Source organism: Macaca fascicularis, chromosome 13 (assembly GCF_037993035.2).
Source record: "Macaca fascicularis isolate 582-1 chromosome 13, T2T-MFA8v1.1".
NCBI lineage: Eukaryota > Metazoa > Chordata > Mammalia > Primates > Cercopithecidae > Macaca > Macaca fascicularis.
In genome coordinates this window covers 60992605-61011985 of record NC_088387.1, presented here as the reverse complement: position 1 = coordinate 61011985, position 19381 = coordinate 60992605, and the positions used below count along the sequence as shown (strand labels likewise).

At 41.0% G+C, this 19381-nt stretch overlaps 1 protein-coding gene across 15 annotated transcripts in view; it reads right to left on the bottom strand.

Annotated features, from left to right (window-relative positions):
* The window catches only part of PUS10 (pseudouridine synthase 10), an 85888-nt gene that overhangs the window by 19093 nt on the left and 47414 nt on the right, over window positions 1-19381 (bottom strand). For 12 of the 15 annotated variants that reach the window (XR_012422351.1, XR_012422348.1, XR_012422350.1 and 9 more), the window contains exons 5-11: window positions 14831-14865; window positions 9848-9959; window positions 7755-7816; window positions 7372-7417; window positions 5132-5196; window positions 3782-3867; window positions 2707-2832 (exon numbers count right to left, since the gene is read on the bottom strand). Coding sequence is in view for 10 of the 15 variants with exons in the window: in XM_005575796.4 (XP_005575853.1) it covers window positions 2707-2832; window positions 3782-3867; window positions 5132-5196; window positions 7372-7417; window positions 7755-7816; window positions 9848-9959; window positions 14831-14865 (532 nt within the window). In the remaining 5 variants the exon portion in view is untranslated. Of the gene's footprint in view, window positions 1-2706; window positions 2833-3781; window positions 3868-5131; window positions 5197-6269; window positions 6401-7371; window positions 7418-7754; window positions 7817-9847; window positions 9960-14830; window positions 14866-19381 lie in introns of those variants that run through there. The other 3 variants (XM_065527055.1, XM_074011704.1, XM_074011705.1) reach the window with 2 other exon arrangements.

Here is a 19381-nt window from a genome sequence, read left to right as displayed (position 1 = left end):
ATAGTTGAGATCCTAGTAGTGATCTGTTGCTCTCTGTATTGTTGTTGTGGACTATGGATTCGGGGTTCTGCCCCATGGGCATGTGTCCCTGCCCAGAGGACACCCTCAGCCTGGAGGGTGGAGTATAAGGGAAATGGCTGCGCTTTAGTCAGGAGTAGATTGAGGCAGCCTTCCAGCACAGCATGACTCAGCAGGTTTGGTGTGCAGGCGCGCAACCCCACACATTATGTAACCACACCACGTGAGGCACGTTAGGTGATCACTCACATGAACTTGCGCTTGGCTTGGAGCCACTATTGTCTGTAAAAGGTATAACTATCCTGCTGATGCTGTACATATGGCTCATGCCTGGGCTTTTGCCCAGAGAGAGAGAGAATAAAGCCATGTCCAAAACTCCCTATGACTCCCTGAGTGTTCTTTCAGCTACCCGCCACTCATCAACCCACTCCCTTCAGTCTTCAGCTTGGGCTGGAACCTGACAGTTGGTGTGACAGGTGGCCCCAAAAAGAATTCAGATGAAACTTTTTGTGCTAAAGCTTTATTTTCATCCCTTCATAATCTGCATAAGTCTTACATGATAATTCATTTGTAAATACCAAATTAAGTGGGCAAAAAAGCTCATGGCAATAGTCCAGGGTCTTTACTGCTAAGATTTGGGAAAATATTAGGGTGCTGGGATACTTTTTTTTCCATTCAGTAAACAATTCTTAAAGACCCTTAAAGAAGGTCCACCTATGCGATAGGCAACAAATTATAAGAGGGATGTGGTTTGAAGTGTTTCTCTTTCCTCCTTGCAAGTCAGGGAGCTGGAAGGGTCAGCCATGTCTCATCTAGACCATGTGTTTGTCATGATCAAAGCATGTTTATCTTAAGGTCTTTCAGAGAGAAGGATGGATTTCTAGCTGGTCTGTCAAAAAAGGGTTTGCTGGCTGAATGTGGTGGTTCACGTCTGTAATCTCAGCACTTTGGGAGGCTGAGGCAGATGGATTGCTCGAGCTCAGGAGTTTGAGACTAGCCTTGGCAACATGGCAAAACTTCATCTCCACAAAAAATACAAAATAATTAGCCAGGCATGGTGGTACATACCTGTAGTCCCAGCTACTTGGGAGGCTGAGGCAGGAGGATTGCTTGAGCCCAGGAGGTAAAGGCTACAGTGAGCCATGATCACACTACTGCACTATAGCCTGGGCAACAAAGTAAGACTCTGTCTCACAAAAAAAAAAAAAAAGTTTTCTAATTATGCTAGGAGCCTCATTCCAAAGAGTAACATCATTCATGCCCTGCAGTTTTTCCTGACGTGTAACACAATTTCCTGCAATTGAAATCACAAGACTTTATGCTGCCTTTGACCTGACAGGCCTGTTGAGACAAGGAAAACATAAACCTGATGGAACCTGACTCATCCCACGAACCTAGGCTCGTTAATACCTAAATTCAAAAACAATACAACTGTCATTCAGTCTTTGTAAAATGGCTGCTGTTGATTTACTTTATCTAGGCCTGAACTTTATTCCAGGACACTTTATAGGTTAAGAGAGAAGCCAAACACTTGCCAGTGATTACTCTTGAAGAAGCACTGGATGTGGAAGATGTGTTTTAATTTCCTCATATTCCCCCAAAGAGGCCAAGGCAGAGGTGTACCAAGGTCAGGGCTTAGGTGCATTCATTTAGTTTCAGTTGTTTTGAATTTCCCCAGGAAAGAACAGTCATTTTTTTACTTTATTTTTTATTTTCTTAGGCAGAATCTCACTCTTTCACCCAGGCTGGAGTGCAGTAGTGTGATCTCAGCTCACTGCAACCTCTGCCTCCTGGGTTCAAGCGATTCGTGCCTCAGCCTTCTAAGTAGCTGGGACTATAGGTGTGCACCAACAGGACTGGCTAATTTTCGTATTTTTAGTAGATACAGGGTCTCACCATGTTGCCCAGGCTGGTCTTGAATTCCTGACTGCAAGTGATTCGCCTGCCTCAGTCTCCCAGAGTGCTGGGATTGCAGGCACGCGCCACTACACCCGGCAGAGCAGTCATCTTGAGAGAGGACAGGCAGATATTCTTGAGTGCCTTGGCCGAAATCCAGCCCAGGCCAGTGGCACCCAGAACATAATGATCCCTGTTCACAGGAAGCCTATGGCCAAGAGGCCCAGACTTGGTAGTGATTAACAAAACATAGAAATTTTTCTGACCACCTCCAAGAACTCTATTCATGAATGTCAGTGTATTAAATATATGGCCGAGTACAGTGGCTCCTGCCTATAATCCCAGCACTTTGGGAATCCCAGGCAGGAGGGGCACTTGAGCCCAGGAGTTCAAGACCAGCCTGGGCCACATAGTGAGAATCCCATCTCTAAAAATATATTAAAAAATAACCGAGCATGGTGGCCCATACCTGTGGTCCCAGCTACTCAGGACACTGAAATGGGAGGGTTGCTTGAGCCTGGGAGGTTGAGGCTGCGCTCCAGCCTGGGTGACAGGGTGAGACCCCCTCTCTCTCAAAAAAAAGAGAATAAAATATGAAGATTAGGTCAGGTGGGGTGGCTTATGCCTATAATCCCAGGACTTTGGGAGACCAAGGTGGGCAGATCATTTGAGCCCAGAAGGTTAAGGCTGCCGTAAACTGTGATTGTGCTACTGTAATCTAGCCTAGTTGACAAAGAAAGCCCCTATCTCAAAAAAAAAAAAGAAATAAAGTATGAAGATTGTAACACTTACTCTCTGCTTTGAATACTGCCAACAGATGATCTGAAATTAATTCTTCCACTGAAGATTCCAGCTTTCTCTCTCCATCAATTATCCAAGGAGTTTGTGGTAGATTCCTGGAGTATTTATTATACCTCCCTGAGAAAGAAACAATCAGGCAGCCTGGATGGAATGGAGTAATTAACATAACAGGATAAAAAGAGAAGCAACAACTATAAGGGCCAATATCCTAAGTGCTACGATATAAAACAAGGCCTATCCTTTACCTAACTAACAACTCAATTTGGAGACCTGGGACACAGACATGTAGAGAATTAAATAAAAAGGTTTAAAGTAACAATAAAATAGATGAGTAAATATATGATATGAATGGTGCATCAAATGAGTTTGAAAGGAATGCTCAATATATTTAATTTGATTGGCTGACTGAACAAATTATATAATATTATTAATGTACCAAGGATTAAAAAAAAAAAAGACAAAAAAACACAACCAAACTTGCTTTTACACCTGATGAATAAAGCTACAGTAAGGCAGGTAGCTTTCATTGCCCTAGGATAGGATATTATAGTCAGGGCTGAAGAGCAATTTCACTTCAGCCATTACTATAAAACAGTTGTAACTTTCGAACAAAAATTTGTCTGCCAGATTACCTTTAGGGAAAGTCAATGAACAATTTCTTTCCAGTGGAAGCCAAGTGTTTAGTCATTTTGGAGATAATAAATTGTTTTTTCAAGTTTGCTTTTATGTTATAAAACAGCCTCTGTCCTGCTGTTTTTCTCCAAACCAGTTTTGGGTCTCTGCATCTACCCATATTTCTACTTGGCCATCTCTGATGAAAACTATTAAAACCTAGGAAGTGTCATTTCCTTTTGGCATGGCATTTAAAATAACTGATCTCCTAAGTGATCCTTTAGAATGCCCACAAAACCTAAAATAAGTTTGGCTATTGATTCTACTTCTCAAGAGAGTAAACTTATTAGAATCTAATAACAGCAATAAGAATAAAATAGAACAGGAGTCAGTTGAGTTTTCAGAAAGGAGAGTACATTCACAGTGTATGTATATTCTAGACTAAATATTTTACCAGCCACAAAAACAGCACCATGAGCACATTCAATTTCAAGAACAGTGCATACAGCCTTTGGTGAGTTTGGAGGACAAGGAAACTGCCTGCAAAACAAAATAAATTTTATAGCTATTTTCCAGACATAATATTGAATCACAAAACTTAGATGAATCAGCATCGTCTGAGACATACACAGAGCCCAAGTCTCTCGCTAACTTTTAGTTTCAGAACAATAAAGGTCTTGCAGGCCTGTGGAGTAACAATTTTAACATATGAGAGTGGCAGTAAGTAAATAAGGGCTCTGCTGCTACCTTTCACCCTTGGGAGGCCTTATCTTCCTAGGCAAAAACTGCAATTACTTTTGTACCAACCTAATACTTTCCAATAGTCTCAAGATTTGAGGGAAAAATCCATACAAAGGAAGTGGAAGCCCCGTCAGGCTCTTTAACCATTTTGCTGTCCATGGTCATGTGTAGTTTACTGCTGACTCTACCCCCCTTATCACATCATTGTTTGAAATGTATTGAAGGATCTTCTGGAAAGAAAACTACAGTAATATTTTATTTAATAAAATGAATGTACCAAGAATTAAAATGTAAGGTTTATTGCATTTATTTTATTTTACCATATTTTAACAAGTGAGGAAACTCATGAGCCTTCCTCTCCCTTTTCTGGAGATGAACGATACTAGGAAATACAGGACTAAGGATGTAATGGGCGTAGCACTGGGCTAGAATGTCAGGAAATCTGGCTCCAGATCTACTCTATTACTAGCTTAGGCAAGTCAACTCCCTCTTTGGACACAATACCCTCTTCTAAAAGATCAAGAAGTTAGACCTGATTTGGCTGGGCACAGTGGCTCACGCCTGTAATCCCAGCACTTTGGGAGGATGAGGCGGTTGGATCACCTGAGGTCAGGAGTTCAAGACCTGCCTGGCCAACATGGCGAAACCCTGTCTCTACTAAAAATGCAAAAAATTAGCCGGGCAGTGGTGGTGCATGCCTATAATCCCAGCTACTTGGGAGGCTGAGGCAGGAGAATCACTAGAACCCAAGAGGCAGAGGTTGCAGTGAGCTGAGATTGCTCCACTGCACTCCAGCCTGGGCAACAAAGGTGAAACTCCATCTCAAAAAATAAATAAATATATATTTTTAAAAGACATTACACTTGATATTAATTTGACAAACATTTACTGAACACCACTATATGCCAGGTACTGCATCGGGGTTGGAGAGATAACAATGACTAAGACACAATCCTGGCCCCTGAAATATATCATCTTGTTTCAGAGATAATCCAGCTTATCTCTAACATTCCCTTTATTCTAAAATTTCATGACGCTTCTTTGTTTCTATACTTCTACTTACTTAAGGAAATCCTCTTCTTTTATCTTATTCAAGGCTTTCATAACTGCCATTCTAGTGAATACAGACTATATAGGGTAAAATGAGAAGAAAATACATTTTATTATCCAGACAAGAAAACGTCAGATGTGAAACATAGAACATGGTTGGAGAAATTGTATCATTTCATTACATCATTTCATATACTTAACATGGAGAAATACTTAAGCTTTTTAAGAAAATAAATAAAACTTAAGCATTCATGTCAGTTCTGCAACTGGCACACCTCTATAACCCTTCTCTTCAATCTGGTCTATGTCTATAATAACAGGTAGATCCAGCAGAACAGGTCTTCTTCACCACACTGTCCCACTTCTCTCAAATTATGGTATAATTCAAATACAAAAAAATGATGACATTGTAGGAAGTGTGATTTAATTTTTTTTTCCCTTGACTTCAACAGGAATTTAGATTGATTCAGCTACCTTTTCTTTCCTACATCCCTTCAGAGGTCACAGTATGTAATTTAGGAGTTGGCTGCCAGGGTAAAGGGTAAAGCAGAGTCAACCTGCCAGCCCTGGCATCTAGCAACTCAGTCTCACTCACCAGCCACAGAATAAGCAAATCCACTGTACTGAACAGAAGGGCATCTACAACAAATGTTCCACTTGGATTTTTTAAGATAAGAAAAGCCAAACTGCATGGTAGATATACTAGAACTAATTAGTGCATATATACATGGCTTACTATGATAAATCACAATTATTTCTTCTGTTACGAGAAATCACATTTGACTGAAAAGGATTACAATGGAGGCAGCTCAACAGTTTATCACCAGTCAAAGGAATGATTTTTTCAAAATCATATTCTAGGGACCACCATGGCATTCTACAAGATACCATAGGGTTACAACTGAAATTAAGTGCCTGTTTGATAAGATATGAAATCTTAGGACTGAAAAAAATCTCAAAAGGTCATTCAATTTGCTCCCAGCCATGAGGCAAGCAAACTATACTTGAGTCTACAACTCCCACTGGCCAAATGGTGTGGTGTCTATGATGCTTTAACAAAAATCTCTTAATCCTATTACTTGATGCCTATTATTATATTTCCTCAAGGGTAAATAAAATAAAACTAGGTCTTCAATATAGATACATCTTACAGGTTATTTGGGCAGAGCTTCCCAACTGGCGTGGCAAAGCAGTGGACTATGGTTGTGCCAAGATGTTGATCTCTTTAGTTCAGAAGGGCTGCTGGGCAGGGCCTCAGACAATGGAAACCCCAGTCCTGTTGCTGCCAATCTGAAGCAACTCCATCCTGTTACGCTCAGGGTGCTGAACAAACATGGTAATATTTTAGATGTGCCACGATAAGAGAAAAGTAGGGAGGCGCTGCTTTCGGCTTGGTCTGCATTTCTAATTATTTCTGCACAGGGCATTAGGCAAATGTTACAAACTTCTTTCCCCCAGTTCTAAAAGGCCCAGCAATTAGTCAAAGCAAGAGGCAAAGCCAACAGATGTATATTTGACAATGAGTTTATGTTCTTTTTAACAATCACGGCAACAAAATGAATGTAAGTAAAACTGTAGGAATGCCTAAGTCTGTGTACGAAACCACCTACGAAAATGACGCATGAAAGATGACCAATATCGCACCACATCATTCTATCCTGACATGATACGAGCTAAGAGTGTATGTTAACTAACTTGTCCATTAACATGAAGATTAGCTAACATTAAGATGATAAGGAAGAGTTTGAATAAAACACCCTTTTTGCAAATGTAGCCAGAAAGAGGCCATGTTAATTCAGGACTGTCCTAAATAAAACAACTTACTTTGGTTTATATATTGTAAACCTCAATTTCTGGAAAATGGGTATCAGCTGAAAGTTTGGAATGCTACTGACACTTACCATTGATTTTCCCAGATGATGTAATTTGGGGTATTAAAATCTAAACGTCGAATTTAATAAGTAATAGTAATATCACCGAAACATTGATTCTAAATTTAACACCGTCAGGGGAACAATCTAGACACTGACACAAACATGAGGATGTTTGTGTGCTACAACTTCCTAGCCGGAGGTGAAGGTTGAAAAAGTTGAAAAAAAATAAAAATTAATGTAGCAAATGGAAATATTTAAAGACTGATTCTTAGTATAATAGAGTTGCCATGTTTCTAATGCATATCCTTTTTGTTGGAAATTTGAATATTCAGCTCAGACAAAACTCACTCAAGAGTAAGAAGCAGGAACCTTTCCTTACCTGTTTGTTTTTGGCTGGCTTAAAACAATCTGGGCATATCGCAGCTCTAAAATAAAATTCAAGTTAATGTAAAAGGTTGAGTTTATTTTGGGGTAGATATAATTCAAATATATTTAATACAAAATGGCTGCTAAACTCAGGACATCAGGAGCAGACAAAATGAGTCCCTGTAGGAGCTACGTCGGTTTGCCCAGGAACCTATGTTCAAGGACACGTTTTATTTTATTTTTTGAGGGCACATTTTAAACCTACTAAGACATAACAAGTTCTGAAATGCTTATTAGGAAGCATTTCCTATGCTTATGAGAAGCAATACTATTTTCATGAAAACCAAACAGCATTAACAATTTTACACCACTGACGTTGTTTACATGGCAACTTACAGGAAGTGGCAATCCTCAACTGTTTCTGGGTGAGCAAAGACCACACTCACTTCAAACAAGCTCTAAAAATTATAAAGACAGTTTAAAAATGAGCAAAAGGAAACTAACATCTAACAACTTATGAATGGAAATAGAAATTAATTCTCAAACATTGGCTCAGAAAAGAATGACCAGAAAAACTGGAAATACTACTGCTCTCAAATCAACTTGTTCACAGGGCAGCTGTAAAGGAAATGGTTTTTGTTTTTTTTTTTAACTTCTAAAACTCAGTCATTAGTGATCCTACCAAAAAAGTTTTAAAATAAATTTGTATGCTTTTTGGACAAATGTGTAAATTAGGTGTGAAGATGAATGAGAATTTACAGAATTGAAAATAAATAATAATGCAAAGAAATGAAGAATTATTCTGCCAATACTACGATTTAAATTATTAGCAAGGCAAAAAACATACATTCAGATCCCTAAAAACCGTATGAAGCTTTTTTTAAAGTGCTCAAACGTCTTAATGTATTTGTAATTTTTTTGTTTTATTTCAAAAATTATACACTTAAGTCATAAAATGATCAAATACAAGGTAGTTTTTCAATCCCACTCCACTGAAGCAGAACCATTAACAATTTGATGTTTTTTCTAGACATTTTTGTGAATATAAATGTATATGTATTATTTTTTAAGACATGCTTTTGAAAAATTGCTTTAATATTATATCATGGAAATCTTTTCAACTCTAGGGACTGTCAGACATTTAAGCTGTAGAAAATTTTTCTGTAACAATAACAACAAAAAATGCTACAGTGAACATCCTTGTACACCAAAAAAGCATGATTTTATACTTTTACCTCCATGGAGAATACACAAAATTCCATATGGGGGAAGTGTGTGTGGGGAGAATAGCTAAAAATGCCATACTATGTTACAATTTTATCTTTATATTTACTGAGTTCATTGGATCGTTAGTAGACCTATTAGCTACTCTAGAATCACAATAATGAAGAGCTGTATTTTTGTTGTTGTTTTTTTTTTTTTGCTCCTTATTCTAATCTATACAATAATTAAAGTGAACAACGCATTCCTTTTATTCAGGGAAACTTCACTCAACCCACATCTTTTGTTTTCTATTTTCTGTTCTCACTTATATGACATGTAAAATTATTTGTGCTTCAAAACCGAAATTTGAGGTAAAAATATTTTGCATTAATGACTTCTCTAACTTCCAAAATACTTTCATTACCTCATTTCCTCTTCATGCTATCTGAGAAGTGGTTTTATTCTCTATTCTCTCAATATTCAGTTTACAGAACAGAGCATATTCTTACAGAAGGAAATATTACTGCATAATTCAGAATGGTTTTGAAAAACTGTTTAGCTTTAGTAGGCGGTTTTGTGATTTTATTTGAATAGGGGTGTATCTGATATTCAGGGAATTTCCTTCTAGCAAAATGATGAAACAATGAGGCCATAATATTAAAACCTAATTTAAGATGACCTTCCTGTTTTCACATCTGGAAGCCTGTTGAGTCTTCCCTGAAATTCAATACATTTCAGAGACTGAGGTAAGGTCTGCTCTGGAAAAGGGAAATGTTCTGCTTTCAAAGGCAGTTACTGCCTAAAAGTAAACAGGGGGATTTGAGATACCAACAAGGTAGGATTGAGCCCATACTCATTGTAGTTGAATAGGTTCTGTCCATGCATTTGAAAACAAGACTAGCCACAAATAAACCAAAATTAAATAGTCCAGAGTTGACTCTACATTTGCTTGCAGTTATTTATATGTTGCTTTGCATCAAGTCTGTTCCTCCAATTGAACTATAAATACATTAAAGGCAAAGATTCATTTCTAACCTTTTAAGGTCAATTAGGGCACCTGGTACCTTCATAAGTGTCTTAAGTCATGAAGAAGTTTTAGGGAAAAAAAAAAAAGAAATGCTTTGACTTCAATTTAAGACTATCAGAATTTAACATTTGAAAAGCTTAAAAATCCTTCACTGGATTATTTAAAAAGAAGTTTTTTTGGCTAACAAAAACCCTGCCATATAATTAAGCAAAACTAGTAAAATCAGAGAATAAAATTAACAATGCTGTTGACCCGATACCTTTCCATCAATGGGAACACCCAGTTCCTCTGAAAACAGGGGGTGAGTTATCCATTTGTAGGCTTCTTTTAGCTGAACTATATCATCTCTTCCCAGCGACAGACTCTGCTTTCTGAATAACATAAAAATTAATTCACTGACATGAAAAACTTTACTTTTTCTTTTAAAGGCAAGAATTTATGCAATTATTTTTAAAATATTGAATGAGTGCCTAGTATGTACCAGGCACTATTCTACACATTAAATAGAAAGCAGAGAACAAAGCAGACAAAAATTCCTCACCTCATGGATCTTATACTCTAGTGGAATCATGGAATTACTTTTTTAAAGGCATATAACACAATTTTTAAAGCTTCAAAGTCAAAAGCACACTATTGGGTTTTTCTGAGCTTGAATTGCCAGATTCCAGGATTTGGAATACATCAGAAGACAGAAAGATGGGATAGAGATGATTGTTTACTGCTCACAAACTATAAACTGTGTATTACAATAATCACATCCACATTTTAATGCTTGCTTTTCCTCTCTTGTTGAAAATGGGGCTTACTTTTGGGAAATCAACATAAAAGTTGTACTTTTTAAAAAACTTTACTGATGAAGAAGAAATATTAAATCCTAAAGTATCAATGTTCTGAAATGCTCATCAATGTATTATCAGATAAATAGCTGAATAAAAATTTGACATTCCCCCAAAATATACTCATGAGACAATAAATAGGTTTTGGGAAGTCCCTTTTATAAATTCTAGCTTTAGTTTGTAACCTAAAATTGTGATAGAAAGGAACTTGAGATAAAAGGGATGAAAAACATGGTGTGGTATTATTAAAACTCCTCTACTCTGCTGAGAACACTGGGATATTACTAACAAACTAACAAGCCCACATCATTCAAATAATTAAAACTTCAAACCAGCCTTATGGCTATTTATAGGACTGCTTTTAATGAAAGAGATGTAAGGGCCAACTTATGCATCACCCCTTTTAATGTCCAATTTTCACTGATAGAAATTACTCCTTATAGGCAACATCCATTGTTATTTAAGACCAAAAGACACTACTAACTATAGGTCAAAAACAAAAAGTAATTAAGCTAATGGCTGAATGTAGTTGATCAGAAAAAAAAAAAAAGAATATGCAGATCACTGTTTCTCTAAAAATGCAAAATATGAAATAGTTGACCCCCCCAAAAAAAAAGAAAGAAAGAAATAGTTGATCTACCCATTCTGTATCCAGCTGAGAATATAACTGGTTACAGAGATAGCTTTTGTATGCTTTGGGATTGTGATTTAACAATGAAATACCCAGATAAACTCTACATCTGACAAATAATCAAATTATTATTATTATTATTTTTTTTTTTTGAGATGGAGTCTCGCTCTGTCGCCGGGGCTGGAGCGCAGTGGCCGGATCTCAGCTCACTGCAAGCTCCACCTCCCGGGTTTACGGCATTCTCCTGCCTCAGCCTCCTGTGTAGCTGGGACTACAAGCGCCCGCCACCTCGCCCGGCTAGTTTTTTGTATTTTTTTAGTAGAGACGGGGTTTCACCGTGTTCGCCAGGATGGTCTCGATCTCCTGACCTCGTGATCCGCCCGTCTCGGCCTCCCAAAGTGCTGGGATTACAGGCTTGAGCCACCGCGCCCGGCCTCAAATTATTTCTCTATATTCAAGAACTTATCCAAATACTGTGTGAGCTTCATAAACTGTTCCTAAATTCTCTGAATATCAGAAAGATTTCAGGTATTTTAAAAGACTATCCTGATATTGTGTCAACAGTTCAACTATTTAATATTTGCACAAAATAGCATCACAGTTGAAAGTAAATAATATATGAAAATACATTTTAAAGAATAAACATTGAAACAGAAAACACAAGAATGGAAACTATTTTTTAAATTGTTTAGATTCTGGAAAGTCCAAAGGGTTGTTACAAAAGCCAATCCCAAAAGTGAATTAAAACATTATTTAAGAAAACCAGTGTTTTAAATCCTTCACAGTCTTTGACATATATTTAGTGCATTTGAGTCTAGTTTAAAAACTTCAACTATAGGTAATTTTTCCCTCCAGATTATAAAGTCAGAGGAAAGGGTTAACAGACAGCTTGGAAACCTCATCCTTATATATAAAGCAAATATAATACTTAAAATGCCAGATTTCCAATCTGAAAGTTAAAAGGGGCTAATAACTTTCCTAATACAATTTGGGCTAAATATTTTCATAGAGGTCCCTACCATATACCAGATTGTCCTTTAGAGGGACTAGTACTCATTAAAGTAAATTCAGTCCCCATTTCATACTTAGTAACTACACTTCTCTTTCTCTTCTCTGTCAGATAAGTGCTTATGAGGGTGTCAGTTGCAATCACTTTTGCTGTAGATACAACACAACCACCATTCTAGAGAAAAGATGAACCGGAATATGCAAGGCAATTAATTTTTTTTGTAAATTCCCTAAATCAATTCTTTTTTTTTTTTTTTTTTTTTTTTTTTTTTGAGACGGAGTCTTGCTCTGTAGCCCGGGCTGGAGTGCAGTGACCGGATCTCAGCTCACTGCAAGCTCCGCCTCCCGGGTTTGCGCCATTCTCCTGCCTCAGCCTCCGGAGTAGCTGGGACTACAGGCGCCCGCCACCTCGCCCGGCTAGTTTTTTTTTTGTATTTTTAGTAGAGACGGGGTTTCACCGTGTTAGCCAGGATGGTCTCGATCTCCTGACCTCGTGATCCGCCCGTCTCGGCCTCCCAAAGTGCTGGGATTACAGGCTTGAGCCACCGCGCCCGGCCAGCCTAAATCAATTCTTTAACAGCAATTCCTCCACAATCTTTTCAACCCAGAATGAACTAGGGACACTGAAGGAAAAAAACCAGTGACCTGTGTTTCTTTCTGTTCCATTATCCCTATATCAATCAGAATCTTTAGGAAGAACTAAACTTAGTTTAAAATCCTTTGATAAGAAATAAAAACAAGCCAGGAGCGGTGGCTCACGCCTGTAATCTCAGCACTTTGGGAGGCCGAGGCATGTGGATCACCTGAGGTCAGGAGTTAGAGACCAGCCTGGCCAACATGGTGAAACTCTGGGTCTACTAAAAATACAAAAAATTAACCAGGCGTGGGCGCTTGCCTGTAATCCCAAGACAGTTGGGAGGCTGAGGCAGGAGAATCGCTTGAACCTCGGAGGCAGAGGTTGCAATTAGCTGAGATTGCACCACTGCACTCGAGCCTGGGCAACAGGGGAGAAAATACGTCTAAAAAAAAAAAAACCGAAATAGAAACAGTAACTCATTAGCAACATGGATATAAATTGAAAACATTTAGAAAAAAGCATGCTCTGACTATGCTAGCAAATTTCTAAAAACATAGGATCAAGTTTTACTATTACACCAGAATCTAAACCATTTGAGACTAATTTAATAAAACCTAACGAAACCCCCAAACCTTATGTAGTTATTACCCTTTTGAAAATGCAGATATATAACACAAAACAAACAAAAAAGCCAAATTAATTATTTTTCTATAAGTCACTTAACCAAGTATGAGATTCTAAAATAGAAATTTATACCTCTTCCTGGATTTTTCTCTCCAGAGTATACAAGTACTGCCAACAGTCACATGGCCCTTTTTTGTACTGGTATTTTTTTAGTTTCAAACTCCAAAATATTCTGGAGAATTTAAAAAAAAAATTTTTTTTTGAGACGGAGTCTCGCTCTGTCGCCCAGGCTGGAGTGCAGTGGCGCAATCTCAGCTCACTGCAAGCTCCGCCTCCGGGGTTCACGCCATTTTCCTGCCTCAGCCTCCCATGTAGCTGGGAGACTACAAGCGCCCGCCACCGCACCCGGCTAATTTTTTGTATTTTTAGTAGAGACGGGGTTTCACCATGTTAGCCAGGATGGTCTTGATCTCCTGACCTCGTCGTGATCTGCCCGTCTCGGCCTCCCAAAGTGCTGGGATTACAGGTGTGAGCCATCGCTCCCGGCCAAAAAAATTTTTTTAAACTCAGTTGGGAATCAAATCCTGATTTGAAGGAGGCAATTTAGAGACTTTATCAAACTTACTGTGAATATTCATATGTTTTGTTGCAGAAATATCAGTATGTTTGATTATGTAGTACCACCCCAGAGCCTGGGGGGGAGGAAGGAATGATATACATGATCTTTAACATCATATCACATTTTAAAAATCCAAAAATTTTATATTTCAAAACATCTTTGGCCTCTAAGGGTTTCAGATAAAGGATTGTGAATCTATGTTTTCTATGTCTTACCTATGTGTAAACTCATTGTTGTTCCGCCAGTTATTCACTTTCTATCTTTTATGACATAGCTTTATAGTTTAGTTTCTAAGACCAATATAAAATTTATTTTTAGGCTGTGCGCAGTGGCTCATGCCTGTAATCCCAGTACTTTGGGAGGCCGAGGCAGGTAAATCACCTGAGGTCAGGGGTTCAACACCAGCCTGGACAACATGGTGAAACCCCATCTCTACTAAAAATACAAAAATTAGCCAGGCATGGTGGCAGGCTCCTGTAACCCCAGTTACTAGGGAGGCTGAGGCAGGAGAATTGCTTGAACCAGCGAGGTGGAGGTTGCAGTGAACTGAGATCACACCACTGCACTCCAGCCTGGGTGACAGAGCAAGACTCCATCTCAAAAATAATAATAATAATAATAATTAATAAATAAAATTTATTTTAAAAATATAATTGCCCAAACTACATTACATAAGTACCTAATGCATATAAACATGTATTTACATTCATATTGAAACACACAAAAAATGAATCTGCTTTAATAAACTACTAATATGTTATGCAAATAAACTAATGAAACAAGGTTGATACCCTAAATGTATACAATAAAAATTGGTTATTTGTGCTGATTTCTCTAGTAGCTAGTGAATGCACTATAAAAATAGAGATGGTAGTAGTAAAAGTACTTTAAGAACCAGGTAGCTTGTATTTAAATGGTAGTAAAAATTCCCTACCTAAATTACTTACCCCACTTCCTGTTTTACCAGCAACCATGCAGCATGCTGTAGGCAATTTAGTCACACCCAGAAAGAGAAAAGGGGGAAACATGTTCAGTGAAATTAAGTCTCGATATCATTACTGAAGTGCTTAACTATTTGCTAATCAAACTCCCCTTTTTAGGTGATGAGTTAGTATTCAAAAATTTACCAGTGACCTCAGTCTCATTTAAAATCAGAAATGAGGTAAGATTTTATTTTGCAATGCTGGTTTACTGTGGCCTAGGAATTTAGCAGGGGTATCCCCCTCCTCCTTACAGATTTCTATTTCTCATTAATGAGGTATGAGTGTTTTTCTTTTTCTTTCTTTCTTTTTCTTTTTTTTTTTTTTTTTGAGTGGGAGTCTCACTCTGTCACCCAAACTGGAGTGTAATGGAAGGATCTCAGCTCACTGCAACCTCTGCTTCCCAGGTTCAAGCGATTCTTCCACCTCAGTCTTCTGAGTAGCTGGGATTACAAGTGCCCGCCACCACACTCGGCTAACTTTTGTATTTTTAGTAGAGACAGGGTTTCGCCATGTTGGCCAGGCTGGTCTCGAACTCCTGACCTCAAGCGATCCACCCGCCTCGGCCTCCCAAAGTGCTGGGATTACAGGCGTGAGCCACCGCGCCCGGCCCAGATTAAATGAAATTTATGCAGGCTGGGCGTGGTGACTCACGCCTGCATTCCCAGCACTATGGGAGGCCGAGACAGGCGGATCACGAGATCAGGAGATCGAGACCATCCTGGCTAACACGGTGAAACTCTGTCTCTACTAAAAAAAAAATACAAAAAAATTAGCTGGGCGTGGTGGCGGGGGCCTGTAGTCCCAGCTACTCGGGAGGCTAAGGCAGGAGAATGACGTGAACCCGGGAGGCGGAGCTTGCAGTGAGTCGCTGCACTCCAGCCTGGGTGGCAGAGCGAGGCTCCGTTTCAAGAAAAAAAAGAAAAGAAATTTATGCCAAATGCTTTGCGTAGTAAGTGACTGACACTGAGATTTCTGTTTCCTGTTAGACTCCCACAGTTTTCACCTTAAAGAAAGGCAATGATATATCCCCCACAGCACACAGTATTTTGTAAACATGACGGAAACATTGTATACGTCAATAATATACCATATGTAGTCTGCTTCTACGTGTCACCAAAAAAGGCCAATGATTATCATTCACATCCACTTCAAGACACGGCTTAATTTATAGATGTGCTGTGGTTTATATGTAGACCTGTCCTTCTAAACTAACAGGACTTCCTTCAAATGACCAGTAGGGTACTATATAGACTCCTAAAGACTGATGATCACTTGGAAAGGTTGACGTGAGCCAAGGAGAATAAATTAATTGCTAGCTAGGCACAACCTGTTACCAGTGATGGCAGCGTGGACCGTCCAGAGTGGCTGCTGCCATCAGGCCTGCTGCAGCAGGGAGGTGTGGGTGGCAGCGGCAGGAGGGGTTGTGGGAGCAGCAGTGGCGGCGGTGGGACCCCTGTGCTCCACGTTCCCAAGGCAGCCAACTGTGCCACCTCTGCTCTCGCTTGGCCAGCCAGGACCTGTTCTCAGGCCCAAAGCCTCCGTCCCAGCCTCAACCTTGCTCCCCATCGCCATCTCAGAAGCCCACGAGCACCTGGCCAAAGGCGCAGCCAGGACTCCGTCACAGAGTCAGGTTAATTTGCGTGGGGTTGGCTGGGGCGGCCTCTGCTGTCGGGAAAACGCAAAGAGGCAGGCAATCCCTGGAGTCTCACCCAACTTGTGGCTGCGGACCCAGGCATCTCTGCACTTTCAGGGATTCTGGAAGGCCCCCCCTTCCTCCCACAGGCTTGGAGGTGTCTGCTCCCGCTGCCTGGCCTCTCCCTGCTCCCTGTGCTTGCACCAATCTCTGAGCAAGGTTGGGGCTAAGCCTGGGCACTGTCGCAGCCCAGCCAGGTGTGTGCACACTCAGGGCAGTGCTGACAGGCCAGCTCCATGCTGCCTCAGCCCCCTGCAGACTTTAGGCACCAACAAGCACGGGAGGGAGGCCGAGGAGAGGTTGAGGGCAGTTTGGCCCTGGCCTGCAGGCGCCCCTTGGCAGGAACAGCCGGGGGCAACGAACAGCAGCAGGAGGCAGACAGGTTCCTGGGCAGAAAGCAGCAAGTCCACAGTGAAGCACCACCTTCAAGTTGGGGAGGGCCTGAAGCCTGGGGGTGGGGCTGCCAGTCCCTGGGACAGGAGTAGGAACTTGTGGTCCTTTATCCAGGCCCACCCATGGCTGCCCATGGACCAACTGGCACACACTTCCTCCCCTCTGAGGCCCATATAAAGCCCCAGACTCAGCCAGACCCAATGAGATGAGGGGACAACCAGCAGCAGAGAGGTGCGACCCACCCCAGGGTCTCTCTGCTCAGAGCTGAAGAAATGACAGACGACCTGCCTGCAGAGAAGAGCTGCCCTCTCTGCTGAGAGGTGAAGAAATGATAGGATGACCTGCCCGCAGAGAGGAGCTACTCTCTCTGCTGAGACCTGAACACTTATCGGGACACCCTGGCTATGCAGAGGAGCTACCCTACCCACTGTAGGTCTTCTCTGAACTGTTCTATCACTTGATAAAGCTCCTTTTTTTTTTTTTTTTTTTTTGAGACGGAGTCTCGCTCTGTCACCAGGCTGGAATGCAGTGGTGTGCGATATCAGCTCACTGTAACCTCTGCCTCCCGAGTTCAAGTGTTTCTCCTGCCTCAGCCTCTCGAGTAGCTGGGACTACAGGCGCCCGCCACCATGCCCATAAAGCTCCTTTTCATCTTGCTCATCCTCCACATGTTTGCATACCACATTCTTCCTGGACTCAAGACAAGAACTTGGGACCTGATGAATGGTGGGACTAAAAGAGCTGTAAAACAAACAGGGCTGAAGCACGCCCCTTGCTCACCACGGTGGGGATGAGAAGAGGAGAGAGGAAGAGAAGAGCTGTGGTCCGGAACCCAGACCGAGGAGCTCCCTGAGCCAGGGCTGTGACACCCTCTTTAGGGCTCTGCGGTTTCTAGCGTCTCCAAGTTTCCAGGTGCCACCATATTCCCCGGGGTCAGCTGTGTAAGCTGTTTATAGTATGTCTGGTCCAGCCGCAGCTTCACAGGGAGCCATGCCTGCCCCTGGAGCTGCCTGCCCCACTGCAGCCAGCGTGCCTGCTGTGTGCAATGGCTGGACCCCATCCTCACTCACACACCCCTCGCTACTCCACGCCTGGCTTGCTCTTGGCAGGCATGGGACCCAGGCATAGCCTCCCAGGCCGAGTGGGCAGAACTAGCCTAGCGGGCCAGAGAAAAACTCGGGCAAAGACGCCACTGTCCACAGAGGCTTCTAGCTGGCGAAGCAACACCCCAAGGATCCCGTAACACCAGTGCCTGAATGTCTCACCAGTACCTTCTGATTTGTTAGTTTGTTTACTCTGCTAGCTCAACCTAATACCACTTATAATAGTAGTATCACAAGACCCCTTCCTTCTTTTCTCTCATTTATTCGAGCCTTATTTCAAAATGCATGGGCATAGTATCATGGTAATTTTTTTTTTTTTTTTTTTGAGATGGAAAAAATCACCCAGGGTGGAAAAAACCACCCTGTCACCCAGGCTGGAGTGCCATCACGTGATCTTGGCTCACTGCAACCTCTCCGCCTCCTGGGTTCAAGCAATCCTCCTGCCTCAGCCTCCCGAGTAGCTGGGATTACAGGTGCATGCCACCATGTCCAGCTAATTTTTGTATTTTAGTAGAGACAGGTTTCACCATGTTGGCCAGGATGGTCTCAATATCTTGACCTCATGATTCACCCACCTTGGCCTCCCAAAGTGCTGGGATTACAGGCGCGAGCCACTGTGCCCGGACAGTATCATAGTATTATAATACAGAAACCTAACTTTAGGTTTTACTTAATTTCTGGGACTCAATTTTCTAATGTGTACAATGAGAGGATTACTAAGATGATTGTTATTTAAACTTTTCTGGATGGCTAAAGGTAATCATTTAAAGACACTGTTATTAAACTGTTTTGTAATACACTATTGAGACCTGTGGGACTTAGGGAGCATTCAAAAAAAAAAAAAAAAAGAAGAAGAATGGTCTCCTAAAACTGAAACTTTGTCGTTAATTTTGTCCTGCCCTTCCTTCAGCCTCATTCTTTTTCTTTCTTTCTTTTTTTTTTTTTTGAGACAGAGTCTCGATCTGTCGCCCAGGCTGGAGTGCAGTGGCATGATCTCGGCTCACTGCACCCTCCTCCTCCCCGTTTCAAACGATTCTCCTGCCTCAGCCTCCTGAGTAGCTGGGGACTACAGGCACCCACCACCACATCCAGTTAATTTTTATATTTTTAGTAGAGACAGGGTTTCACCATGTTGGCCAGGCTGTTCTCAAACTCCTGACCTTAAGTGATCCACCTGCCTCGGCCTCTCAAAGTGCTGGGATTACAGGCATGAGCCACCGCTCCTGGCCCAGCCTCATTCTTTAAGAGATCAATAAACACGTCCTTATATATACAAAAATATTAATACTTCCCTTGCAGGAATATTGTGAGGATTTAATGTGTTTG